This window comes from Grampus griseus, assembly GCF_964374135.1.
Source record: "Grampus griseus genome assembly, chromosome: 13".
Classification (NCBI taxonomy): Eukaryota; Metazoa; Chordata; class Mammalia; order Artiodactyla; family Delphinidae; genus Grampus; species Grampus griseus.
In genome coordinates, this window is record NC_139007.1 from 74,993,186 (window position 1) to 75,020,923 (window position 27,738).

The window sequence follows — 27,738 nt, forward strand, 5'->3', positions numbered from 1 at the left end:
CATCAGTGGTTGGACAAGACAAGCCATTACTGTCAAGCAAAGATGCAGAGAAGTGGTAGAGAAAGTACATGTAAGATTAGCACTTAATGAGGAAAGAACGAGGATAGCAAAGCAAAGAATCAGTGGTGGAGATTAGAAATGCCACCAGAACCGCGACCTTCAGTTATTTGGGCCAAGACAATCAATAAGACTACCAATCACAAGATGGCAGAAGTAGGGACACCTTAGCAGATTCAAGATTTTCGTTCAAAAATCATCAAATCGGGCTTCCCTGGTGGCGCAGTGGTTGAGAGTCCACCTGCCGATGCAGGGGACACGGGTTCGTGCCCCGGTCCGGGAAGATCCCACATGCCGTGGAGCGGCTGGGCCCGTGAGCCATGGCCGCTGAGCCTGCGCGTCCGGAGCCTGTGCTCCGCAACGGGAGAGGCCACAACAGTGAGAGGCCCGCGTACAGCAAAAAAAAAAAAAAAAAAAAAAAAAAAAAAAAAAAAATCATCAAATCAACAGAAGCAAGCTTACATGACAGATGTTTTTCAAGAAGGAAAATCCCAGGTAACTTCTGTTTCGATTCTTCACTCTGGGTTAAATACTCCATCTCTATCCCTACAGCTATAGGGACATAGTTTTTTGAAAAAAGTTTAACAGTGGCCTGAACCAACATGAAAAGGTAAAAATATACTAAATAGACTCTAGTTTAAGAAGTCAGAATTTTACATGATGAAGTTTACTAAGATTTTAACCACAGGTTAAGATTTTTTTTAAAATTGTATTATTTAGTGTTAACCTTAATCTACGTGAAAAATAAAGTTACATGACAGCTAAGAGTCATCCGGGGATACCGCTGCATCAGACCCTGCACTCAGAATATAAATCTGAAGAGGGAGATATTGTTATCCCTCTCCCCAGAGAAAACTGAGACTTACGGGCTGCAGGTAATTCGCTCAAGATCATATAACTGAGATTAAAATCCAGGTGTGCTTTACTCCAAAGCGATCGTTACTATATTATCCTAAGGAAGGCTGTCCTTAACGTAAACGGCTGGTTGAAATCCCACAGAATCAGAGGGACAGATGTGGAGAAAAAGGGTCAAGGGATTAAAGGAAGTACACCTCTGGGCACTGTTGTATCTCTCTTATTTTTGAATGCACAGAGCCCCAGAACAAGTCACAATTAGGAGGCTAACCTGGGAAGTTCTGAGCATGCTCTCATTTCTTTGTTATCTTCAAGTCAAGTCATGATGGATATTCTAGTCTTTTTTTTTTTTTTTTGCAGTACTCGGGCCTCTCACTATTGTGGCCCCTCCCGCTGTGGAGCACAGGCTCCGGACACGCAGGCTCAGCAGCCATGGGTCACGGACCTAGCCGCTCCGCGGCACGTGGGATCTTCCCGGACCGGGGCACGAACCCGTGTCCCCTGCACCAGCAGGCGGACTCTCAACCACTGCCCCACCAGGGAAGCCCTGGATATTCTAGTCTTGCTTCTGTTGTGCTTCAGGGAAGGCAGAGAAGAGGAAGCACTCCTCCCTGAGGAAGGGGTGGAGAGATGGGGCAACTGATGGGAGACCCCACAAGAAAGCCTGGCTCAGCACTGTCAGGACTGCATCATCCGTCTGCCTCTCTCCTTCTGGAGACTCTTCATCCGGGACTAAGCTTAGAAATGCCAGGTTTCACATTGTTTTTTAAAAAGCATCACTACTTATTCATTGCTAATGAATGAATTTTATGATTAATTCCTCACATATGGTATTAATTATACTAGTGCTATCATTTATCTCTCCTAAAGGAGAAGGATAACTGAGGTGTTCCTGTATTAAAACCAAAGTCAAGTGAACGTGAAAACCACATGAAATGAATACCATGAGGATAAACAATAAAAGCACCTTTTTAAGTCACAACTGAAGATGATTCCATGTAGTAGTCAAAAAAAGAAACATTTAAGGAAGCAATTCTAAACAAAAAATCGAAACCAAAGAAATTTCTCACACCTATTTACAAAGAAGCAAAGTGGAAAAAAGAAAGGGGAAGCCCTGTGGTACCGACCTGTCTGGTGCGGAGAGCTTCCTGCAGGGCCCCGTCCAGCTCGGAGAGCTCAGCTAGCGTGTGCTGTAGGTCGGCAGAGATCAGCTCCTTGGCCCTCGTGAATTTCTCCTTCTCCTTGTTACTCAGAGCATTCATTATCCTCAGGCTGGACTGCACCTCCTCCTGATGGATTTGGACCTTTCTGATCTCCTCCTGGACGTCCCGCAGGTTCAGGTCCAGGCACAGTGGCCCCCTCAGCGCTGTCTCCACGCTCCGCAGCCAGTCCAGGGAGCGGCTCAGCTCCGTCTGGAAGTCTCTGCTCTGCACCATGCGGCTCTCACACTCCGTCACCGTCACGCCAATGGCGGAAGTCAGCAGTTTTAACTCCTCTTGCCAGGCTTGGATCTGATGCTTGGCTTTCTCGTAAGCTGAGGGATCAAGATGCGGAACAAGATCTTCGAGATGCACAGTCACTCGTTTTAGAAGAATTCCTGAATCCTGGAGGCTTCCCGCCAGGGAGTGATACACTTTGAGCTTCTCCTCTGCAGGAAGCGTCTCCTCGTTCACCTTGGCCTGCTCTGTTCTCACAACCTCTAGTTGTTTGTCTAGCTGGTGGCTCATCTTTTCATGCTCTTGATAAGCACTGGTGGTGTCTTCTAATAAGCTCACCCTTTGTTCTGTCTGTCGCTTCAGTCTGTGGTACAGGGTGACGAGATGCAGCATCCGGTCTGGTTGCCATGGCTGCCCTGTGCTGCGAAAACTTTCTTTCTTCTGGTTCAGTTCATCCACTGCTTCTGCAAGGGCTGCCACCTCTCCCCCAAGAGCTCGACAACCATCCTGAAGACACAGAGCCTCTTCAACACTCAGGTCACTGGGGACTTGGCTCACCTTGGAGAACTGGTCTTCGAGGTCACACAGAGACTGGGTTGTCAACTCGATCAAGGAATCATATTCCTTCCGAGCCAGAATTGCTTCCTGGACTTTATAGAACTTGTCTTTAGCCAAGTCGACAATTACATTGAACTGCAGGGGCAGTGCATTTAGCTTTTCGTTGAGGTAGGAATGATCGACTTCATTCAGCGTCGGCAGTATGGCCTGTCCAGTTCTCTGCAGCGTAAGTAGGAGATTTTCATATTCTGGAGATTGTTCAAGAATGTGTTGGTATTTGGCCAGTTGTGTATGCAGCTCAGCACTCTCATTCATTAGGTTGATTTCGGGAAAGGTAACAATATCTGCTTGTTTTAGCCAGTGACAAGCTTTATCAAAATCTTCCTTAAAATGCTTCCTAGAAACCAAATTTTTCTCTAGTTCTTGTAGTCGATGGCTGCACTTTTGTAAAACGGTGTCATAGACGCTCTGCAATTCCTGAAGCTTCCCCAGCACCTCGCTCTTTTCCTGCTCTGTGACTCCTTTCATTAATTCGCGGCCCTGGGCCCAAAGCCCAGTGACTTCATTTTGGTAAGTCTTGAGGCTGGCTTGTGCACTCTTACATGTCTTCACTTGTTTGCTCACGTCATCCGGTAACAGGCAGATATGTTCACGGAACATTATCTTGCGCTCATGTTGCTGAATTTGGCTGGTCGCCTGGAACACCGCCATGAGAAACTGGGTTTTCTCGGACAAAGCCTTGTTTAAGTACTTTCGTCTCTGGCCCACTAAGTCGCTGAGACTATTCACATGTCTTTGGGCATCAGAGAGTACCTTCTGGATTATCTGCCTCTCATTGAGGCCGAGATCAGCCATCACCCTATCAGCATCCTTCGTGAGTGATTTCAGGAGCATCTGTTTGGCCTCCAGTTCGCTGCAAATGGCAAGGTGATCCATGAGAAGGTTCTGAGCCATGTCAGGCGGGGGGCTCTGCTTAAGAGCCTCAGCAATGTTGGGTCGTTGCTCTTCCGCCCAGTCCATCAGCTCCTGAAATCTGGACCGGACCACACTTAACTCCTCCAGGTTGGTGACAGACACTTGGATTTTCCTTTCAACAAGGTCCTCAAGCTGAAACCAGCGTTGTTCAAGGTGACTCGTCTGTTCTTTGACTAATTCTTTGTCATCCACGTTCAGATGGTCTATCAAATTCTGCTTTTTCTCTTTCAGATCGTCAATAGCCTGCTTTCTCTCCTGCAATGCCAGTGCCAACTTCTTCAAAGCTTCTAGGTGGATGGCTGTACTCTCTGCATCAGATCTATATGTATATATTAAAAGACATAAAATCAAGTTAACTTTAGTTAATACCTGTGATTGTTCACATCATGTTAAAGTGCATATCACCATCTTCTTTCTTAGCTTAGAGTGGTTCAAGTCATGGCTTATCGACAGAGATGCTACAATTATTATGGAACGGAGACCCATATATTTCCATAGCGGAAGTTGAACCAAGATAGTTTGCCCAGATAACTTCTTCTAGCTAAGGCTGCCCTCCCATCACATCTGAGGTGTACTTTTTAGCTTCTTCCTCTGACTCTCAGCAACTGACGAGGATCTGCATATTAACAAGTTCCCCTGATGATCTGCGGAAACACTAAATATTGAGAAACACTGATCTACTGCATTCTTGAAAGGCACGTGGAGAAATTAAGTGATCTGTGATTTACGTGCTTTACTGTGAGAAGAAGCTCCCGTAGACAATCCAGTGCTAGACGGTCTACCATGTGTAAGAAACAACCAACGGCTCTAACAGCTGCTCATGCGTGGAACTTAGATATTTTCTGTTTATCATTAGAAACCTTTAGAAATAACTGTGAAATGCAAAGGATTCTCATCCCTTTGACTACAAAACACATATGAGAAAAGTCCATCTTAGAGTCTTTTTCACTTACAAAACGATTAGTTCTCAAGTATGAGGAAGAGTGTTGGGAGGCCATACGATGAGTTCTGTTTGGGACATATTAGATCTGAGGCGATTGTGGGTTAACCAGACGGAGGTGCCTATCGTCCGTCTGAAATATGGGTTTTTGCTGATATTGAATTTACCCCAAAGATTAGTAAAATGCTGAGCGTCAAGAAAAAGTAAACAAATCAGAAAGCAGTGTACCTCCTCCAAAACAGAAACACCCCAAAACCAAAAACCCTACGATTTAATGAGTTAACTACAGCTAGAATAATGTTTTCAGTTTTAATTGCTACAAATTGATAAATCTGGGCAGAAGAAGTACAGGTTTTAATAATTATAGTGATCAGAGCATAGAAGGATTTCCATATGATGACTCAATGTATGTGGGAGAGAGGGAATCCTTTTCAAAGAAAAAGTTAAGAGGGGTTCAATTGCTATAAAATCAAATAAGACACTCATTAATTGAATTTAGATTGTTCACTAAGTTCTAGAATACCACAAGTACAAGACAAAACTAGACTGAATTACATAGAATGTGTTACTTTACAGAATTGACAAGAAACCCATGGAACTATAGATTCAAGAAGGATTCATGTCCTGAAATCATAGATGATAGTCCCATAACTGGTAATTAAAACTAGGAATATTCTTGGGATATTCTTTGAACTCACAGTGTAACAGCTTTGAAATATTCCTTGAGGTCGCAGGTAGAAATGGTGCCATTTTCAAATATTTTCCTCTTACTCACCTGCTTCAGTTAATATTGAGCAAGGAAAATCGTGATTATGGATACAGATGACACCAGATTCTTCATAATGTTTTATCAATATTTATAATGATAGAAAATGTTTAAAATGTAAGAAAGACATTTTTGATTTTTATAGAAACTAAGGAATTTCTGGCTTAGCATTTTGGTGACCCACTGGAGAATTGCTGTTACCTGGCTAAGTTATCCCATTCTGTAGTAAATTTTTCTAAGAACACTTCGATGACATTCATACAGTTGTGGTAATCTCGTGTTCTCTGGAAATCCTCTTCCCTTTGCAAGCACAGATTGTTGGACTGAAGGCACAGATCCAGCCACTGGTCGTTTAAGTGACTTATTTCCTTGTGTTCAGGAGACTCCTGCTTCTTGGTTAACTCATCCACCTTCTCTGTAATAGTGGTCACTGATGACTGTTTGCACTGTAGTTTCTTAACAAAATCCTAAAGGATAACAACAATAAAATAATGTTGAATAACCACCCCCCCAAATAAATACAGATTGAGACATAGATACAATACCTCTGAATACTTTTGTAATTGAAGAATGTATAGTGAGGGACAAAGAGAAAATCTAAAATCATCATACTTCCTTATGAACAAATTTCCAAGTGTTTAAGAATCAGAGGGTACTGTGGTATTTTCTTGTGTTACTTTGAAAAGTATAAGGAAAAACTGATAAATGTGAAACAGTATTATAGCCACTAAGGAAAAAAGCTAATATTTTATCTTAAAGTGCATCCTTAGTTTTCTAAAAATTTTTAAAGTTCATGCTTTTGAGAATAAAATCTAATTTATATTCTTTCCATTCTTCTTTCTGCATATTCAAACAATATCCCAGTAGAAAATAAAAATGGCTGATTGTCACAGAGAAAAAATAAATGTTAAGCTTTGTTAAAAATCTGGTACAGGGCTTCCCTGGTGGTGCAGTGGTTAAGAATATGCCTGCCAGTGCAGGGGACACGGGTTCGAGCCCTGGTCGGGGAAGACCCCACATGCTGCGGAGCAACTGAGCCCGTGTGCCACAACTACTTGAGCCTGCGCTCTAGAGCCCGTGAGCCACAACTACTGGGCCCGCGTGCCACAACTACTGAAGCCCACGCGCCTAAAGCCCGTGCTCTGCAACAAGAGAAGCCACCGCAGTGAGAAGCCCGTGCACTGCAACGAAGAGTAGCCCCCGGGTGCCGCAACTAGAGAAAGCCCACGCGCAGCAATAAAAACCCAACGCAGCCAAAAATAAAATTAATTAATTAAAAAAAAAAGAATTCTTTAAAAAAAAAAATCTGGTACAACTTCCAATCAAGTTAATATACTTATAATAATTTTCTATTATACTTTAAATTATATAAATATTTTATTACATTTTAAATCAGTTGTATGTTAATATGTTTTATATATTAAATATATATTTAATAAATTGATAAATCCTACAGCTTTAGCAATATTGTGATGAAAAGCTAATGAATAATAAGGCTTCATGTTTGTTTAATGGCAGAGTCTTCTGGTTCTGCTAGCTAAACCACAGTTCTTTATTCAGAAATAAGCTACAGAGTGAATGTCCTTCAATGCAAGTGGCCAACTGGAGCTCCAAGAAAATATCTGAATGTTCACTTTCTGAGGTATATTTTTCTGGCACCAAATGAAAGTTGTTCTATCTCATTCCTTAAATAACTATGTGTAAGGATTGATTGACACACACCCGTCCTGGTCTCCTCTAGCTCCCCTGGAGGCACGTTAATTCCTACCTTTACTTGAGACACCATGTTCTGTGCAATATTTAGCTCCAGTTCTGAGTGCCTCCTCTTCATATTCTGCAGCTGCTGACTGGCATCCTGGAGGTAAATCCAAAGCTCAGCCTTCATGTGCTTGATCTCTTCCCAGCCCTGAGTTAAGTTCTGTGCCTGGGCAAGCCTTCGTTCAATCTGGAGGAAACACAGAGGCAAAAGTTAGCAGCAATGGACAGAATCATTTATGTTCAATGAATCAGCCTGTCCATGTACACAGGCCAACACACGTATGCGCGCGCGCGCGCACACACACACACACACACACACACACACACACACACACGAGTGATAAATCCAAAAATAATTATTTGCTTCAAGAAAAACAGATTTTATATTTAGGTTTTCTAAAGACTTCAAATGTCTAAGACTTAGGCCATAGGATTTCAATCAATACTGCGAAGGTCTAGAAGTTTTAACAATTTATTAGGTCAGAAGCTGCCCTAATGGTTTCACACTGGGCATTTCAGTGGATACATCTGTTTGACTGAGTCATCAATTTGGTCTTGGGGTTAACTAGAAAAGACTTATATTGTCCTCTAGTGCATAGTTGCTGATATTTCTTATAGAACACTGAGTTACTAACATTTTGGATATATGTTTAGATCTGCTTCACTGGTTTTTGAAATCATATAACTTATTTCGATAAATCATTTCTGTAAAAAAAAATATAGGAGCTGTATCATCTTTCTTAAGGATTTAAATACAGACTTGCTTTGGTAATGTAATAAAACATAAAAGTAAAAATACATATGTTAGTTTAATTATTTTAATATCCATAATATAATTATTTAATTATCTTAATTTCTTCATTATTTTTTCCTTTAGATCATTTTACTATTCTGGAATATTTAATCAGTTAAATAACAAAACCAAGTCTTTTTTTTTTTTTAATCCAAACATGTTGTGTTCCAGAGTTTAAGGCAGCAGCAGCAAACACACAGCCTCTGTGGCGCCATCTGTCTGCTGCAGGCAGGTACTGCTAACTCATCACAACACTGTCCAAAGGGCCCAGATACAGCTTCAGAATTCTTCTCAACACCACACTCAGCCACTGCCAATGAATTAGAAGGGTCATGACAGATGTTTGCCATCCTAATAGGAAGGGTCAGGAGGCCCTTTCACACTAAATATGACCGAAAGAAAACAATGGAAAAGGAGAAAAGAAAAAAATGAGTGAAAAAATAGGAAAAGAGAAAGAGAGAATGGTAATTGAGGAGAAAAGAGAAGAGGAAAGAGGTGCGAATGTTTAGCAGTTCAATGGGACTAAATATTTCACTTCCAATTCAGTGGCATCAGTATTAGCGTGTGCCTACTTTTCTGTGACTTAGTTGAAATTCAATACATATTTATTATAATGCTTGTAGGAGCATTATAGCAAGAATACTCCAAGGAGAAAAATTTTTTCACATCTAACATTCAAGCAAGAGAATATAGTCAGATATATCCAATGTCATTTTTTAACTTTTACCATTTGTTCTGTTTGTTGAATGTCTTTTGCTGTGGTTTTCACTGAAGAGTTTGACAAGTCACACATGGTACAAAGGAGATCTAAGTAGGTCCTTGCCTGTTCCTGCAAAGCTCTGAAGTGTTTGACCTGAAAAAAACAAAAGAAGAAAAAAAAAACTTGTCAGAGTGAAAGAGACATGCTATATTTAGATAGCAAATATTTGTACCATTTGTGGTATTTTGTTGACATTTCAAAAATAACCTTGCTATGCTCAGTATTTTCACCATTGTTGTAAATGACATATATTAGTTACTCAAAAGAAAGCGTTCCAAACACACTGGCAGGGAGCCATTGGTCCACCAGCTGTTTCTTACTCTAATTAGCCTGTATGGTCTGGGAAAGGGGAACAACCAAGAAACTTCCACAGTTTTTCCAGATTCTCTGTTCACATTCTAGCTTGTTTTCTTCTCTTTTCTTTTCTTTTTTTTTTTTAAATATTTATTTATTTATTTTTGGCTGCATCGGGTCTTCTTTGCGGCATGCGGGATCTTTTATTGCAGTGCACGGGCTTCTCTCTAGTTGTGGTGTACGGGCTCAGCAGTTGTGGCACACGGGTTACAGAGAGCGTGGGCTTCTGTAGTTGTAGCGTGCGGGCTCCAGAGCCTGTAGTTGAAGCACACAGGCTCTCTAGTTGTGGCGCATGGGCTTAGTTGCCGTGCGGCATGTGGGATCCTAGTTCCCCAACAGGGACGGAACTGGCAGCCCCAGGTGTCAGGCTACTGCAGGAGTTACATGAGAAGTGATGATGGCCTGATGGAGGGCGATGGGTGGTAGAGGTGGTGAGAAGTGGCTTTCGCTTACTACATCTTTGTGATTAATTGGGAAAGAGGTATTGACTGCAAGTTGTATGGGATGAAGTTGATCTACAGAAACAGCAGGTGATCTTCCAAAATCATAGCGAATAATGGAGCCTAACTTTTTGACTCATCTCAGTATATTTCCTCTAAGCTGTGTGGGTTGCCTAGATACATCATTCTCACATAAATGTAACAAATACAGATCAATTTCCCATTAAGTAGAAAGTAGCACCTAAACTTTTATCCATTGCACAGACTGACTGGTGTTTCACTTCCAATTAGTATCATTAGCCATTAACCAAAACCATCCCATCAGGTACCCATGGCTCAGAGAAAGTTATCTGTCCCAAACAGCCTTTGGAAATGAGCAGAGAATGAGATATCTGAATTTTTATTTTATAAAGATATTTACTTTAAAAAAATAATGATTTATTTTAAAATGTATACAGTTGTCCTGATTCCAAAAGCATTGGGAGCAGCTTGTGACTGTCAATGACAAAACAGTTATGAAAGATTTTTGCTAAAAATCAATTTCAAGGGCAAATCTGATAGTACTTTTTCTCATTCCCCCAAATTCACATCATGCCTTATGAAAACAAATGACATTCTTAATGGAATCAAATCAGTCTGTCATTAGCTAATGGTAGTGAGGTCCATATTATCATTACATATGTATTGAGCATTTACCAGGTGGGAGGGATACACGACGCACCCTGGGACCCTGACCAAATTCAACGGCAGCCCATCAAAGCCTGCCCAGAGTCTGACACCCTGTCAGTAGTGGAATTCTCCAGTGACACATCCAAGCGAACTAATGACCCAGGACCTGCTCGACTTTACATGAAAGCAGTACTTGCCAAAGGAAGGACTGATCAAAACAAAGCAAAACAAAAAGAAACAACAAAAAACCTCTTCTCCTTCAGAACAACTGAGGTCCAGGTGTTTCCAATACCTCTAATTCCCTTCTCTGTTGCTTCCAAAGGGGGGCAGCCCATTCTGAGAAGCAGTGTGGAAGGGGCAGAAAGTAAAACAATGAACCATACAGTCACTGAATCTGGGCCCCAAGAAGGATCAGCATCCTCCTGCAACCACAGCTAATGCGGCTGCTGTAGGAAATTTCCTGTTCTAGCGAAAGGTCGTTGGGATTAATGTTATTCTCCCCCTCGCTTTTACTTCTTTTTTGGGGAAACAAAAGAGAAGAATCAAGCTTTGGTCTGCATTGTTCTGAATAAAGTACATTGGAAACAAACAGCCACAAGACAATGAATGACCCAAGAAAGCTCACAGTCTAATGAAAAAGCAGAATACAGACAATCTTTACTTCATTTCTTGATTCAAGGAGAGCCATGTTTGATTTGTCCATATTCTATTTTTTTTTTTTTGGTGGTACGCAGGCCTCTCACTGTTGTGGCCTCTCCTGTTGCGGAGCACAGGCTCCGGACGCACAGGCTCAGCGGCCATGGCTCACGGGCCCAGCCTCTGCGCGGCATGTGGGATCTTCCCAGACCGGGGCACGACCCAGTGTCCCCTGCATTGGCAGGTGGACTCTCAACCACTGCGCCCCCAGGGAAGCCCCATATTCTATTTTTTATAAGGTGTAATACATGCACTTCTGTGAGCCATTTCATGACTTAAATAATGTAAATCATTTAAGCCAGAAAGTATACTTTGGGGGACATATTAATTGCACATATTCTCTAAGCGGACTAAATGAACAAACATTATTTTAGTATCAATTTGAGGTAAAAAAATTGAATTTTTACATTACTTCCTATCTGGCAGCAACCTTTACAACTAAATTCCTTTAAAATATATTCTTTGCACTACATAGAAAAATTGCTTAGTACAAAAAATCTAGAAACATCCCTCAAATACTCTGATGAAGTATCAGCAGCAACATTTTAAGCACGTAGATGTCAAATTAATAGACCATAGGTTCCTTTCACATGATAACAATAATTCATTCAGCATTCACTCAATAATTACTTAATAAGCACCTCGTTTTGTGCCAAAAAATTCAGGAGAGGCTAATTTTGCTTTTCTGTTTACAAATCACGTACACTGCGGTATACCATTTGAATTTCTTCATAACTTTCAGAAGGAAGCATACTTATAATCACTTTACCTAATAGAACACTGAGGCTCAGAGAAATTCAGTGATTTACCCATGGTCACCCTGTTGAGCAGGTATTGGAATCGATCTTCTGGCTACAGTGCCCATGCCCTATTTATTCTACCAGATTGACCTCAGTTGTGCGTCCGTCTTCCTGGTTAGAATGTGGACTTAACTGGAATCAAGCTCAGACCTTATTTATACTTTTGTATCTCCAGCAACCAGCACAATTTGGCACAAAATAGGTACTTAACATGTTCTCATCAAATGAATGAATCAGAGCGTAACATAAACTTGCAGGAATCACAATCTACCTGCTTAACGGCTTCTGCTCTGCTGAGAGGGGGATGTGCGCTTGGCTTTAAATCGGGCTGGACTGCAGAAAGCCAGGCCTGGCACTGCTGCAGGGTGTCTTGTCGACTAACGTGCTTCTGAAGTTCATGTTCCAGACTCTGGTACACCTGAGACAGAACAATCATGCTGCGGTCGTGAGAGCTGTTTTATATCTCTAAAAAGATCACTGCAAGCAAATGAAACAAGTCCACTTTCAATGGATCCCTCTCCCCACCATGCCCCCCAAAACTAGATACATATCTACGGAGTCTGCATATGTTCCAAAATGTTGCAAAGCACATGGGCTATGCCCCAGTTTATAACTTCTCAACCCACACATTACAACATAATATCCTGATCATGGAAAGACAAGGGGGGCAGCGTGAATGTAACACTAGAAATGTGTTAGAACACATAAAATCTTTGGAGGAAATTGGTCAAACATAAATCAAAAGTTTTTGCAGCTTTCCCCCATGATATAAATACTGTCCTTTTCATTTAAACTAGAAACTAAAAGTAAAAATAAAATGCCGGCTCATGAAAAGATAACCAATATTTCTCTAACTGAAAAGCTTCTGTTTTAGGGTAGGGTAAATTGGAACTAAATTATAACACAGGGGAGGGCAGAGTTTGATGCCCTCATTTCATCTTAGAAGTTACATTCCAGGACAACACTAATCTAGAATAACCCAAACATTTTCTAATGCATCTATTCAATTACTTAATCCTCAACCAGCCAAGCAATTTCCATTTTATCCACAAAGACATGTTGAGAAGCTATTATGTGTTTCCTTGAAATCAAGGTGAAATATACCTATGACGTTTTCTGAGCAAGCTCTTCATCAAAAACAAAAGAAAGAAAAAAAGACTATGAGGTTAGACTGGCTTTTCTTTCCTTATTGAGACAACAGAAGCAGTAATTGAATTCTGCTTTTCTCTGTCATCTATTAAATTAATCATTTTTATCTGATATTAGGACTATCCCTTATTTATTTTTATTCCAAGCAGAACCAAAAAGAAAAAAGGTATTTTGCTTTCTTTAACATTTTTGCAAAGTTTAATTATAAGATTCTGACTCTGTTCTTAGAATTTCATCTACTTTTTAAAAGTTTATTTTTAAAATATGTTTGTCTTTCGAACATTTACTAATTAAAAAAAAAATTAAGCTGTGTCCCTAATGCACAGAAAAAGCCTGCTACAAAGACAGTGCTAAGAAATCTCTGTTGAGTGAGTGAACAAATGAGCTCACCAAAAGCTCCATGCTACTGTTTTTCTTGTCTCACCCCCTTTGTCATCATCCGCAATTATTTGTTAGATTCTTTTATCCCTCTTTTTCATTAACTTTTTTTTTTTTTTGGCCGTATGCGGGCCTCTTACTGTTGTGGCCTCTCCCGTTGTGGAGCACAGGCTCCGGACGCGCAGGCTCAGCGGCCATGGCTCACGGGCCTAGCCGCTCCACGGCATGTGGGATCCTCCCAGATCGGGGCATGAACCCGTGTCCCCTTCATCGGCAGGCGGACTCTCAACCACTGCACCACCAGGGAAGCCCATTTATTAATTTTTTGAAGGTGGATTTTCCAAGTCTAGGGATCAACTAATGTCACCCAGCATTTTTTTTTATTATCGTGATGAACACAGATAATTCTCCCCATATCACTTGTATTTCTCCAGTTCTTACTAAATAGCCCAGTAACAAAAATAGATGGACCCTACTCAGTGTCATTTATAAATTCCAGAATAATAAAGAGTAATCCACTAATTTTACTTAATTGTTGTTAAAAGGGTGATTCTTATTTATCTTAGACTTATATCTATAACATTAAGGATTCCATTTTATTGGAGGGATACCCACTGAAGTATACCTTGAAATTGGTGCTTACTTCTTTTCTCAATTTCTATATGAATACATAAAAATACTGAATTAGAGTAGAACCTGGGCTGCATAGAGTTAAAAAGAAATAATTATTGTGTGACTTACAGAATAAACTTATTCTGATGTAATAGAATAAATGGCAAATAAGAAAGAAGTATTATTGACGGTGTGCAAATAAAAATAAACAAAATTAGAAATTTTTTTCATAATCAATTCATGGAATAAAGGGATTGAGTAAAAGCCACATGTCTGAAATTTGCCACTTCATCACATCAATCAAATATATGATATGTTAGTTCTATGTTCACATAGAGACTATGAAATCTATCCTCTTATTTTCTGTCTGGAAAAACACCAAAACGATCCCAAAGACTGAAGCACAAAAACTATTTTTTAAAACCTCCAGTTTGCACAGTTTTTCTCCTTAATTCTTAATCATTCTAGAATGTTCCAGTGGTACTCACCCTCTGGGCTGTACTGCAGATGGCTGAGTAACTATCCTTTGTGCCCTGCAGATGAGCGTGTACATTTTGTTTAAGTTTCGCTTGGAGGTGGTCTGCACACTGGCTGATCAAATTGTCGCCTTTAATTTTAAGGTTGTTCAAACGGTCTTCAAAACCAGCAATTTCTTCCATCATTGCCTACAAAAAATGAAACAAGTACTGAGTTCCCATTCCAGTTTTAGTCTTTAAATAATCTATTCATCAAACAGAAAGTTAAAGATCAATCATTTCACTGTTTAAAATGTCTTTAAAAGAGTTTTGCAATTTGTCTTGGTTACCATATCAACAAATGAAAAAAGAAGTATATTTTCAGAGATACTCCAATGGGAAAAGATAATGAATTTAATGGATTAAGTTACATACGAATAATGAAGTAAGCTTTAAGTGATTTCATGAGGCTGATCTCAGTTAGAGATCTGCTCCATGGTATTATTACCAGCAAGAAGGATGTTAATGCATTTTTCATCTCTACAAATTATAATTCTGGTATAATTTATATCTAAAATAATCTAATTACAACTTAATCTAATTTACTAACGTCTAATTTATCTAATATGATATCTAATTTATGTAATAATCGAATGTCTAAATTATGTAAGATCTAATTTACATCTAATAATACTTATATTGATAAAAATAACCTTTATCACTTACCATTTATTAAGCACCTGCTATAGTGAAGGGACTATATATAAGCCCGGATAAATGTGTATTATTACTATTGTTTTACAGATGAGGAGATTGAAGCACAGAGATGTTATAAAACATGTTCAAGGGACTTCCCTGGTGGCACAGTGGTTAAGAATCCACCTGCCAATGCAGAGGACACAGGTTCGGGCCCTGGTCCGGGAAGTCCCCACATGCCGTGGAGTAACTAAGCCCGTGTGCCACAACTACTGAGCCTGCGCTCTAGAGCCCGTGAGCCACAACTACTGAAGCCCATGTTCCACAATTACTGAAGCCCGTGAGCCACAACTACTGAGGCCCGTGTGCCACAACTACTGAGCCTGCGCTCTAGAGCCCGCGAGCCACAACTACTGAAGCCTGTGCACCTAGAGCCTGTGCTCCGCAACAAGAGAAGCCACTTCAGTGAGAAGCCCGTGCACCTCAATGAAGAATAGCCCCTGCTCACCACAACTAGAAAAAGCCCGTGCCCAGCAACGAAGACCCAATGCAGCCGAAAAGAAAAGAAAAACCATGTTCAAGGTTTCACAAGTAGTAAATGGCAGAGCCCCCAGCTTTGGGCCCATCTCTGCCTGCTTCCAGTTCACACAAACCACTATGCCCACCTGTGTTCTCTAGTGAGCTTTCTCACAAGATCACTTAGAGAGCAGGAACCAACTTTTCAAATCAGGTTCTAATTTCCTTACAATGCTAATGACAAGCGACATTCCAACACAAAGTTTCCTGGGTTGACACATCAATACATCTAAGGGAAACCAGGTGGTCCTTCAGCAGCCCAGGGTCCACCACTTTTTTTCCCGTGGTGCTGGGTTAACAGTTATTATATATGCCATATTGAAAAGAAACATTTTATCTTCGAGCTGGAATGGAACCACTATATCATGAGGTTACTGAGGGTATTTTCTCAGTGCCAAATAGACTATATCATGTAGTTACTTTTCTGTTGGTATTTGCTAAATAAAATCTTCTCCTATAGGAATCCTGAAGCCCAGAATGGTTAACTGGTCTTCCTAAGACACACTACTAGATATTTACCATGTCACGACTAAAAATCAGTTTCCCATTAAGCTCATCGAAATTGCTCCATAAAATTGTGACTATATGACATCTGTCACCTGGCACATATAATTATTAAAAATACATATTAATAAATATACTAACACCACATATCAGTACTGTACTTTATGGTTTACAAGATACTTTCACATACATTATCTCCCGTGATGAGGCTGGTGTCATTATCACCCTTAACAGAGGAGAAAAGGAGGCGCAGAGAGGCTAAGTCCCCCCAGTTAGGAAGAAGACAGTCTGGCTAGAACCCAGACTCTTTGACTACTATTTTTGTATCCTATCTTTAGCTATACTTTTCTAAAATAAAGATAATTTCTCTTTGATAAACTACTCCCTGAAGATTATATTCTGCAATGAAAAACTATTGGCTGGGAAAAATGCTACAATATGTTCAGAAGGTGAATGCCAAGATTCAGCTGTTGTTAGTCACTTAAATATTAAATTGAACTGTTCTCAATTATCAGTCATTCTTGAGACTCAGACCTGATCCTTTAGGTGCAGTCATCACGACCCAGAGAGGCGCATGCGTGCGCTCACACACACACGCACGCACATACACACGGCACACCTGCTAAAGCCACCCTGTATTCTTCAGCTCCTTAAAGCTCAGGCATACCTTGTGGCGGGCCAGTTGCTGGGTAATCGTCTCTAGACTGCTTGTCTCCATGAGGTCGGGTGCCACTAACCTTCCTGACATCTGCAGCAGCCACTTTTCCACTTCTTGGAGCTCACCGTTGTAATCTTCGTGGTCTCTGACTTTCACCTCGAGACGGCAAACATGCTCCTGTGAAGCCAGGTGTCCGTTAGAAGTGACTTTCAAGCCAAAAATCTACTCAAAACTTTCATAATTTTAAAAGCCCAGGAAAACTCATAGGGTAGGTAGAGTTACACACATCAGAAACTTACTAGGAATGGAAAAAAAAGATACAACACGACCCACAAAGTCATTTCGCCATTTAAAACACCCATCTGAATAAAAGGAAGAATATTGACCCATACCACGCCTTAAAATTTTCTGACAGATAAAAAGGAGTCAGGACCCCCTTTGTGGCAAATACACACATTTGTATTGAATTTCTGATCACTCCTTACTTTTCCTGCACTGCAGAGGTTCTGGTAATCACTTTGAAGTTGATCTATTTTGTCCTTTAAAGTAACATCCTGCACCAGCTCCAGGAGGGCTTCCCCTTTTTCTCTCACGGATTTTACTGATGGTTCATGGGACAACACCGTTTGTTGAAGTGACTTGAATTACAAAGAAAAAACAACAAGAGCCAGCTCATCTATGTGATCAAGGCGAATATATATATATACGTTGGCATGTATAAGTTTATCTACTTCAAATAAAGATCTGACATATACTTTAAAAATTAATAAGTATAAAGCAATAAAGAGAGAATGCCTTTTTATGGCTAATACAGTTTTTCAATACAGAGTAAAAGTAAGACATCAAATAGCCCTTCACATGCACAGAGAGAAGTATGGAAAAGAATTACATTCGGCTAAATTTAACATGGTTCATATTGCTGGCTTCTAGCTCATTCCTTTCGGCAGAGAAGTAAACCTTAATTCTCTACGAAGGGAGCGAGGTGCTATCTTTTGATTTTGACTCGTGAAATCAATAGCAGCTTGAGCTGGATGTGAAGTCTGGGAGACAAATTCCAGTTGCAACGTTGCTATGATGGCCTAGAAGTGCTATTTAAATATATCAAGAACTCAGAGGGAACTAAAAAAGCAGCAGCAGTGTGATTCTTATGTAACACCTTCAAAGACACACTGTCAGGCTAGGCAGAAGAACCAAGGACAGGAATAGACACACTGGCTGGAGTAGGAGAAAGCTGCTGACAGGAAAAGCTTCGAGGCAAAGCCATCACACTGTAATTCTTAAAGAATATCGCTCAACAATTTGGGTCAAATTTAGAAAACAAACTATTCCATGTATAAGCTTCAATAACCGTTTCACAGATTTGAGCATGTGAAATATTTATATCTACAGCATGTTATAGTGATATCCACATCACCATTTATTCTTTCAAAAATTAATTTCTAAGATGTTTAACTACAGTTGGTTAACTAGAATTTATTTTCTTAGAAATACGATGTCTCATTTAGCATCTACCCCAGGTCAGTTTATAGGCCTTCTGTACCAAAAGATGAAGGAAAGACTCTACCAAAAAGATAAAATCTGTAGGTGTGAGATCCTAATGCCAAGAAGGCTTTTCCGGAGGATCCACATACCTGGATCACACTGTCAGAATAGATCTCCATTTACTGATACAACCTTTGAATATCAGACAAATACAATTCCTGAATGGAAAGATAAGTCTGATGTAGTGTTTCCAGCCAAATAAATCTATACCACTCCCCACCAGCAGAATAGGCACATTAGGACTTTTTCTAGCACTCACTAAGGGTGACACAAACCAGGAATCACGTCCCACCAGTTCAGTCCTACATGACGTCCTCGTGCATCTGTCAGTTAGTAACAACACACTACCTTGTATTTAGATAGTTGAGCTTTTTTCTCATATAATTCCATTTTGGGTTCTTCAGGAATGTATAGGATTTCTCGGTACTCTGCTATCCACTGAGTTAGCGCTTTGTATTTATCTGAGAATTCCTTTGTCAAATGAAGGCCTTTTTCCAGAGTCATGTGCTCCTTCCGGACAGTGCTGGTCAGTTCCTTCAACTGTTCCACGTGGTCATGGATCTCTTTTCTTAACGTCTCTGCCTCACCATCTTCCAAGTATGTAAGAGCTCTCTCTCCTTTCTCTCGGGCTGATTTGAGCAAACTCTGGCCTTTCTCCATGTCTTTTAGCAAACCCTGAGAAAGAGTGGGAAGCAAATACAAACAAACAAATGAATAAACAAACAAATAAATGCAAATAACTTAGCATTATTTCTTTCCTTTTAAAGAACAGCCTTTCAAGTCTCATTCTTGAGTCTACTGATTTCTCCTTAAAATATGTTTTTTGAAGTTTATAACCAGATTTGGTCTGCCAGCAATCAGGAATCTTCTTTACTTCAATATAGGTCTTTTAAAGTCTTGATCAGCATATCATTTCCAAATCAGAGACTTAAGGAAGAACTTGATGTTTCTCTTGTCCTTAACAGTGCTCCTATAGATCTGAGTTAAAACTCTATTAACGCACAGTGCCATGAATTTGAGATAATTTTTTTCTTTTAATATTTAGTGTCAAACTGGAACTTAGTTAAGAATTTCGTGCGTAGCCATGTGTAAGACATTGAAATGACTTCACAACACAAATAAATGAAAGCCAGTCTTTGGCTTAAGAGATTATAACTTGGAATTTAGAGTGAAATGATGAGCCATGGATCACCAATCATACTGGGCGGGGATGAACACACTCCCAATTCTACGCGGGAGACAGGAACAGCTCGTGAAAGAAGAATGGCTGGGAGACAAACCCGATATTTGCATGCCTACCTCCAATGTCTTCATTTTTTTCTCCATCATCACTTTATCTACTTTATCAATTTTGGCAGCCACATTCTTGAAATTTTTGTGAGTAGAGCTGTACCAATCCGAATAGGAACTTAAAGATAATTCTGATTCCTCCAAACTCTGGATCTCTTCCTCCAGGAATTTTATTTGTTCCTTTGAAAGAAGAAACACAATTGAACAGTGATGAAAGACCTGTGCCAGTGCCTTTCTTGATAAACACGTATTATCTTCACTGAAAGTCAGCGAAAGGAAGAACATCTGGCTTGGGAAGTTTGCTGGCCTATGATGAGCAGGGGTGGCCCACTCACCAGCACCTGGAGGAGAAGGGCTTGGTATCTGGACGTCAGCTGGGTGGCCTGGAAGCCCATTTGGCTGCTCACGTGGCTCTCATCCAGGATCTCCTGTGCTCTGGCTCCCACTTCCTCAACTTCGTCTCTGTACACAGTGATTTCTTCATGCCACTTCTGAAATGACACAATATTGAAGGAAAGGCTCAATCTCACAGATTCTTGAATAAGACAAATAAATATATCTTCTTACTAGAAAACGATTTCAGTGTATTGTTAGAATATACTTATTCTGTGATATCATTTTGAAAATACTTCACATAAAACCTTCACGAAAATGTAATTCCAGTGACATGATAAAAACTGTACACTTAATGAGTTTGAGTGCTTTTCTGTCTATATTACATATATTTTTATATATTTTGTTGTACTTAAGATAAATTTTAAAATAGATGAATAAGGAAAAGAAGTTCCAGAGGCCTAAGGATTATTTTGATCATGTGCACTGACTCTACATAAAAATTAGAATAAAATTAATTTTCAAGTATTATGTCAATGTAGTACATTAGAGCAATTTCAAATCAGAGCCATAAACAAATTATTGCAACACTAGCATTCATGTATCTTTACCAAGCAAGGTAATAAAGCTTGGGAAGAAAATATAAAATACTTCATTAAACTAGACTGCCTTAGGATTCTAATAAACAACTGCTGATAGAAGAATGCCCCATTATAATGTACATCAAATTTCTTTGCAAGTAGAAAGAGATTTTGCAAAAGCTAAACCTTGGACCAAAAGTTACTAAATATTTTAAGGAAACAAATTACGCAAGGCAACTGCTACTCTGACAAAGATGAGGAATTTACATTAGTTGTACCTTCATCTGATGTAATTGTATCTCCTTGGCTGCCCGGTTAGACTGACGTCCACTTCTGAGACTCACTTTGTCCTCCATTGCTTTTAGCCACTCGTCTACTTGCTGAAACTTTTGTTCCATCAGTCTCAATTTGTTGACTACATTATTGAACTGAGTTCGGGTCTCGGACAGCCTCTGCTGGTAAGCCTGCCAGTCCTGCCGGAGAGACTCTAATGCCCGGTCCTCCGTCTGGGGGATGCCCGATGGTATCACTTCCTCTCTGGTGTGCAGCACTGAATGCAACAGGGCCTGTCCTTCTGTGCAGTGCACCTGGAGCTCCTGTAGGGGAAAGGTATGGCTGCCACACCTCACTTATATTTTACACCCGTGTAGGTGATCATGTCTCACCCAAGCCAACCGTGCCCTTCACGTTGGCTTCAAGAAAACTTCACGTTAGGAAAGAATGCTTTGATTCCGACTTACCCACAAAAAATATGTACCAAAAACTGCATACTGTCTCCCAAGTCAGGAGAAACATTCTGAAATATTTCCAATTAAATTAATCAGAGTGCACACATATACACACAAATACACACACCGAGAGAAATATTTTTCTCAGTCATCTTAGAAGCAATGTCTGAAATTTGGTTTTTCAGCCTACAGGCAAAAAACACTGTGACTAAAGGGTTATTGTTTAATATAATAACCTAGGCTTTTTTTGGCTCCTAATCTGTTTAAAGAGCCTAAGGTTTCTTGCTTTGACATTGAATGGGATCAGTGCTACATGTGTGGCTGAGAAAAGAACAATGGACCTTGTTTTTGCTCAGGAGGGATTCTTTGCCAAAGATGTTCTAGGGAATGCGATGGCAAAGAGAAGTTGGCCCTGGAGGGTACAGGGCACACAAACCTGAAAGGCTGAATTATCACACCTGCCCATCAGGTACTCTTAGGTACAAATACATTTCCCTCCACCAAACATAAGTCCCAGAAATTTACCCTACAAATTTAGTATGAACCAAGTCTTGAAGAGCATAAACTACTTTTTTTTATAGAAAGAAAAACTCATATCCTTAAAGATGTTGGCAAAACGGTATTATACACTTGTGTTACTTGATCTGATCATCTAAAGTTGAAAGGGACCAAGTCAAATCCTACCAAGAATGTTAAAAGTGCCAACATATTTAGTCAGAATACAATATTATTAAAAAATCTTTAATACCAACGAAATTGCTCATATCTGACCACTTTTACCCATAGAAATAGCAATCTTATATGGTTCAGACTATTGGATACATTTGTCCTCAGCTATGATATCACTCCAAAAATGTTGTAGTGTGAATGTATTGTAAATGGAAAAGAAGAACAATTTATATGGTAAAATATTAATCAAAATGATGACAAACAGAAATGTTATTCCAAAATTCCTAAAATTTTTTAAAGGTAATTTTGTACAATCTCTTTCCTAATTCAGGGTTTGGCAAACTTTTTCCATAAAGGGTTGGACAGCAAATATTTTAGGCTTTGTGGGCCACACAATCTGCTGCAAGTACTTAACTGCCTAACCTTGCCCTTGTGGTGCCAATGCAGCCATAGACGCTACATAGATGAACAGGTGTGGCTGTGTTCCAATAAAGCCTCATTTAAAATATGGGTTCTGGGCTACAGTCTACTGATCCTTGCCCTAATTAATCTCCTTTTTAAAAATTAATTAATTAACTTATTTATTTATTTTTGGCTAGGTTGGGTCTTCATTGCTGTGCGTGGGCTTTCTCTAGTGGCGGCGAGCAGTGGCTACTCTTCATTGCGGTGTGTGGGCTTCTCACTGCAGTGGCTTCTCTTGTTGCGGAGCACAGGCTCTAGGCACGTGGGCTCAGTAGTTGTGGCTCGCGGGCTCTAGAGCACAGGCTCAGTAGTTGTGACGCATGGACTAAGTTGCTCTGTGGCATGTGGGATCTTCCCGGACCAGGGCTTGAACACGTGTCCCCTGCATTGGCAGGCGGATTCTTAACCACTGAGCCACCAAGGAAGCCCCTACCTTTCTTAATATATCACCCTTTCCCTATTTTATAGCAGTTTTCACTATTCTACAAATCAATGCATTAGATAAATTCTTATATATATACCACATTTCAAGTATTTATTCTGAGGGGAAAATACAGTTAAATATTTAAAAAATCTATATGTTCTAAGACTCAAATTAAACCTTCAGTAAATGCAAAATAATCTGTGAACATGTTTCACACTGCTGGCAGACCCCCAGATGACTAAGTGAGCTGTAGGACATCGGGACCCTGAAGTAGTTCTGCTGTGCAGTTGGAATGTCACGTCTCCATCACCAATTTCTGCCTTAGCGTCTCCCCTCCCTTTTTAACATCTGTGGTGACTCAAAATAAGACAGTGTCCATAAGAATTAATACACAGTGAACTGAGAGGTTGGAGTTAGGTTTGGGTTTGGGCTACATTAATACTGACCAAAGTTAAACATTTTCTTCTGAACAGGAGAAACATCTGCTGGTGACAAGTGGCTTCTTGGCCCAGTTCCTACACAGAACTTGGAGAGCTTGGCATTTGCTGGCCAAGAATGTCTGGAGTGAAGGGCTGGGAGGGGTTATAGCCAGAAAACCAAGTCCATTCCATTAAGATAAATTACAACAGCTAAACGTAGCAGACCAGGGTGTGCTACTATTAAGAATAAAATGGATGAGACCCTTAAATAAGCTAATGAAACTATGACTCTTCAACTGCTGCTGTATATTTATTTCATGAATGGACTATTATTTAAATAAGATTTTTCTCCCATCTCATTTAATCCCTCCTCAGAACAACTCTGTGGAGAAAACTGAGTCAGAGACGTTTACCTCTGCCAAAGTCACCCGGGGTCAGTTCTCACCGTAAGTCAGAGTCCAAACTCCCTAATCCCAACCGTGCACTCCCGCCATTACACAACACTCCCGCCATTACACAACACTCCCTGAGACCCACTGAAATAGCCAGAAATGTTATATGCCAGCGATGACCATCTCAGTCCCGCTTTTCCACCTTGTGTGAGCTGTAGGTACATCTTGCCCAATCCTGAACCAATTCCAATAAGAGCTGACAGTGTTCAGTAAGTTCTAACACAGAGCTGGTGGGACACAGAGTTGTCTTACTGGCCTTTCTCTGTTCTCTACTCTGTGTGCCTGGTTTCCCCTTCTTGGGAACCCCCTGACCCTTATCTGTCTCTCCAGGTAAGATTAAGGGGCTCTCTTTTTTTTTTTTTTTTGCGTTACGTGGGCCTTTCACTGTTGTGGTCTCTCCCGTTGCGGAGCACAGGCTCCGGACGCGCAGGATCAGCGGCCATGGCTCACGGGCCCAGCCGTTCCACGGCATGTGGGATCTTCCCGGAATGGGGCACGACCCGCATCCCCTGCATCGGCAGGCGGACTCTCAACCACTGCACCACCAGGGAAGCCCCAGGGGCTCTCTTTGATGCTCCCATAAGATCCCTAATAATAGAGTAGTTCTAGTATTGTCCTTATCACATTGTTAGATAGATCATTACGACCTATCAACAGGTCCACATTTCTTTAGAATGCAAGTTCCTTGCAGGCAAGAATAATATTTTAATCATCTTTACCTGCAGTAGCTAGCCAAGTACAGTGTCTGCACCGCATTAAGTGTTCAGTAAATGTTGAATGAGTCAATGAATAAGTGGGTTAGGACCATTTTCCCCATGAAGTTTGCCATCTCGCCCTGAATCTCAGACTGCTTAGCTGAGCACCAGTGCTTTTTCTAGCTCCTCAAATTCCTTCTTCTGGGTCTCTGTCCCCGGGCCTGTATCCTCAGCAATGTGGGAGATTTGGGTTAAAACCAGATGGCCTAAGATGGTGTCACCAATTTGACTTTGAGAAGTGTCACGTGCTACTGACTCCTGCAGCTGTGTTCCACATCTGATTCAACCCATTAGGGAGGACCAGGCAGGTGGACCAGCCAACACCATACATGAGGCCACGAGCCATTCCTGTCAGAGGCCACCTTAGCAACTCAACCAAGTCCTCAAGTTCCAGCCCTGCTCAGTCTCAACTGACCAGCAAATGATCTCAACTAGCATACACTACTGAGGTCCCCAAACGCTACAGACCAGACCTCACTAGGGTTTCACTTAATATATATCAGCTATTTATAGGATTTCAGGTCAGAGTAACTTCCCACTGCTTAAAATAACGATTCCTGGGGCTTCCCTGGTGGCGCAGTGGTTGAGAGTCCGCCTGCCGATGCAGGGGACACGGGTTCGTGCCCCGGTCAGGGAAGATCCCACATGCCGCGGAGCGGCTGGGCCCGTGAGCCATGGCCGCTGATCCTGCGCGTCCGGAGCCTGTGCTCCACAACGGGAGAGGCCACAACGGTGAGAGGCCCGCGTACCACAAAAAAAAAAAAAAAATTAATAATAATAATAATGATTCCATATTCAGAATGAAAATTCCTTTGTTTTATGATGAAGTAGACTTTACCTGAAGATCCCGCAACGTTGTCTCGTGAGTGTGGGCATCACCTTCAAGAACTGAATATCGGTCAAGCTTTTCTTGCTCTTGTTGCAGCCAAGCTTCAAACACCTTCAAGTCTCTCTGATACTCTTGGTGCAGGCGAACTAGTTTTTCAGACTTGGTTACTGCTTCCTATTATTAGCATGTAAGACGATTAAGATGGGGTACATTTCTACATGCAGTTTCAACGAACTGTAAGAACTCACTTTTGGAATTTTAGAAAAGCATGATTATTAAGTCATTAAAATATGAATGTTTCCTAGAAAAGTAAAACATTAAGATTTAGGCAAAAAATATAAAAAAACGTAATATTAGGAGTAAAAGGGGTCTTAAAGATCACTTTCTTGCATTAACTTCCTGATCTCTGAATTCCTTATGAAATGTAACATGGATATTCCAAAAACTGAATTAACTTTATTTGTCATAAAAATACATTTTTTCTAATGAAGAGAACTGAAATTCTTATATTGTGACTTCAGTGAGGATTTGGACTCACTGTGGATTTTATTTTTCATGTACTTTGTCTAATAAAGTAAGGTGTGCTGAAAGTTCACAAAGAAATAAATAAAGCACAGTATTATAAATATTATTGGCGATTATTTCCGGCTTTAGAAAATTGTCATCAGCAGACATATTAAAGAATTTATGAGTCTTCCTTATGAAGCTGCCCCCAATTTTTCTACAATAGGTACATCTCTAGGACTTTTTAATTGAGAATTATTTTCCTTCAGTAACTTTCATATGCTAACAATAGTTGAGGGTTTTGCCAGTGGGGTATTCAAAGTATTAAAATTCATTTTGCATTTTTTTGTTCTATATGTTTTCACAAGGCTGTCATTGCCCCAGATAAACGAGTCTTTAAATAAGCACAGCTCCAAACACTGCATTTTCAGTGGGTTTGTGTGGAACACGGTGAGCCATACCTTGGTCCGCTCTCTGATGTCTCTGTATCGTTCTTGCAGGTCCTGGAATTCTAACTGGGTGACGTAGTGCTCTGTCATGCCGGCTCCTTTGACTTCAATGGTCTCCAGCAAGCTGCTGTGGCTCAGCACTTCTTCATTTAATAACTAGAGAACATTAAAAAAAAAACAAAGGAATTGGTGCATATATAATCATATCAATGGTACTATTAAAATTAGGATATTTTAACTGCATACTTGGCAAGTGATCTCAGGTTATCTATCTGTAGACAGATAGATAGATCACTCTATCCATCCATCTATATCTATATCTTCTAGGGTCGGGGGGTGTATTTGATATCTGGCCCAGAACTGTCTCTGAGATTCTGACTCCAGTTGACTTGGAAACCTCAAACTTAATTTGTCCAAAAAATGGGCACTTGACCTCTACTCCATTCCCATCCTTCCCCAGCCACCAATAAACCTCCTTCCCCTTCAGTCTTTTTTCAAATAGTAAATGCTACCATTCCCACCCAGCTGGTCAATTCAGACCACTGGAGTCACCCTTTCTCCCTCCATCCATGATGAAATCCTGTTAGTTCTATCTCTTCACTGTATCCTGACATGTGTTCTCCTGTCTCCTGCAAACCCCCAGCCCCCGCTGCTATCACCTTTTACTTGGACTTTTGCAATATCCTGCTAGGCAGATTCCCTGCCCCGAGTTCCTGCCCAGTCCCTTTGTCCACACTCCACACAGCAGCTTGAGCGATAAAAGATTTTAAGATTCTAAAGGGAATCGTGTCACTCCCCAGCTTAAAACATTGATTATCTTCCCAAAGCCGTCAGGATCAAGTAGAAAATCCACAGGCTAGCATCCTCATGGCAATGCAGGATCTGGTCCCTGGCCCCTCTGCCTGGCAACAGCCATCCATTGATTCTCGGCTCCAGCAACACCCAGCCTTTCTTCTAGCTCCCTTTTATCTGAGCCAGGTTCTCTCCCTCCTCAGGGACGTGCTGATTATTCCATCTGAAATGCTCTTTTCCCACCTCCTCCCCAGACTGACTTCTCTGCACTAACTTTCTTAGGGCATCATTTCCGTCTACTATTTCAGAGACGCCTTTCCAGTCTCTCCTCCCCCTCCCCCGACTCCAAGCAGTCCATAATTGCCCTGTCCCAATGACTCTCTCTCATAACATGCAGCTTTTTCTTCAGGGCACTTATCACCAGTTCTAATTATTTGTTTATTCATGCATTCTCGGATGCGTATAGGTGTCCCTCCAGAATACAAGCTTTGTCGGTTTTATTTACCTGGAATCGAGCACAATGCCTGCATTTATTGAATAGATGAATCATTAATATAGCAATAGATCATTATAACAATATAATGGGTAGATAATGATGAGTAGATTAATTTTCAGATGCAAACA

The 27,738-nt window shown here is 40.7% G+C and overlaps 1 protein-coding gene across 6 annotated transcripts in view; it reads right to left on the reverse strand.

Annotated features, from left to right (window-relative positions):
- The window catches only part of SYNE1 (spectrin repeat containing nuclear envelope protein 1), a gene marked incomplete at its 5' end in the record, with an annotated part of 457,248 nt that overhangs the window by 195,277 nt on the left and 234,233 nt on the right, over nucleotides 1-27,738 (reverse strand). For 5 of the 6 annotated variants that reach the window (XM_082668958.1, XM_082668957.1, XM_082668956.1 and 2 more), the window contains 14 exons: nucleotides 2,040-4,200; nucleotides 5,789-6,054; nucleotides 7,356-7,532; nucleotides 8,866-8,991; nucleotides 12,129-12,275; nucleotides 14,485-14,661; nucleotides 16,895-17,062; nucleotides 17,371-17,523; nucleotides 18,776-19,102; nucleotides 19,727-19,897; nucleotides 20,053-20,208; nucleotides 20,910-21,227; nucleotides 25,379-25,543; nucleotides 26,335-26,478. In XM_082668958.1, the coding sequence (XP_082525084.1) occupies nucleotides 2,040-4,200; nucleotides 5,789-6,054; nucleotides 7,356-7,532; nucleotides 8,866-8,991; nucleotides 12,129-12,275; nucleotides 14,485-14,661; nucleotides 16,895-17,062; nucleotides 17,371-17,523; nucleotides 18,776-19,102; nucleotides 19,727-19,897; nucleotides 20,053-20,208; nucleotides 20,910-21,227; nucleotides 25,379-25,543; nucleotides 26,335-26,478 (4,656 nt within the window). The remainder of the gene's footprint in view (nucleotides 1-2,039; nucleotides 4,201-5,788; nucleotides 6,055-7,355; nucleotides 7,533-8,865; nucleotides 8,992-12,128; nucleotides 12,276-14,484; nucleotides 14,662-16,894; nucleotides 17,063-17,370; nucleotides 17,524-18,775; nucleotides 19,103-19,726; nucleotides 19,898-20,052; nucleotides 20,209-20,909; nucleotides 21,228-25,378; nucleotides 25,544-26,334; nucleotides 26,479-27,738) is intronic. The other variant, XM_082668959.1, reaches the window with a different exon arrangement.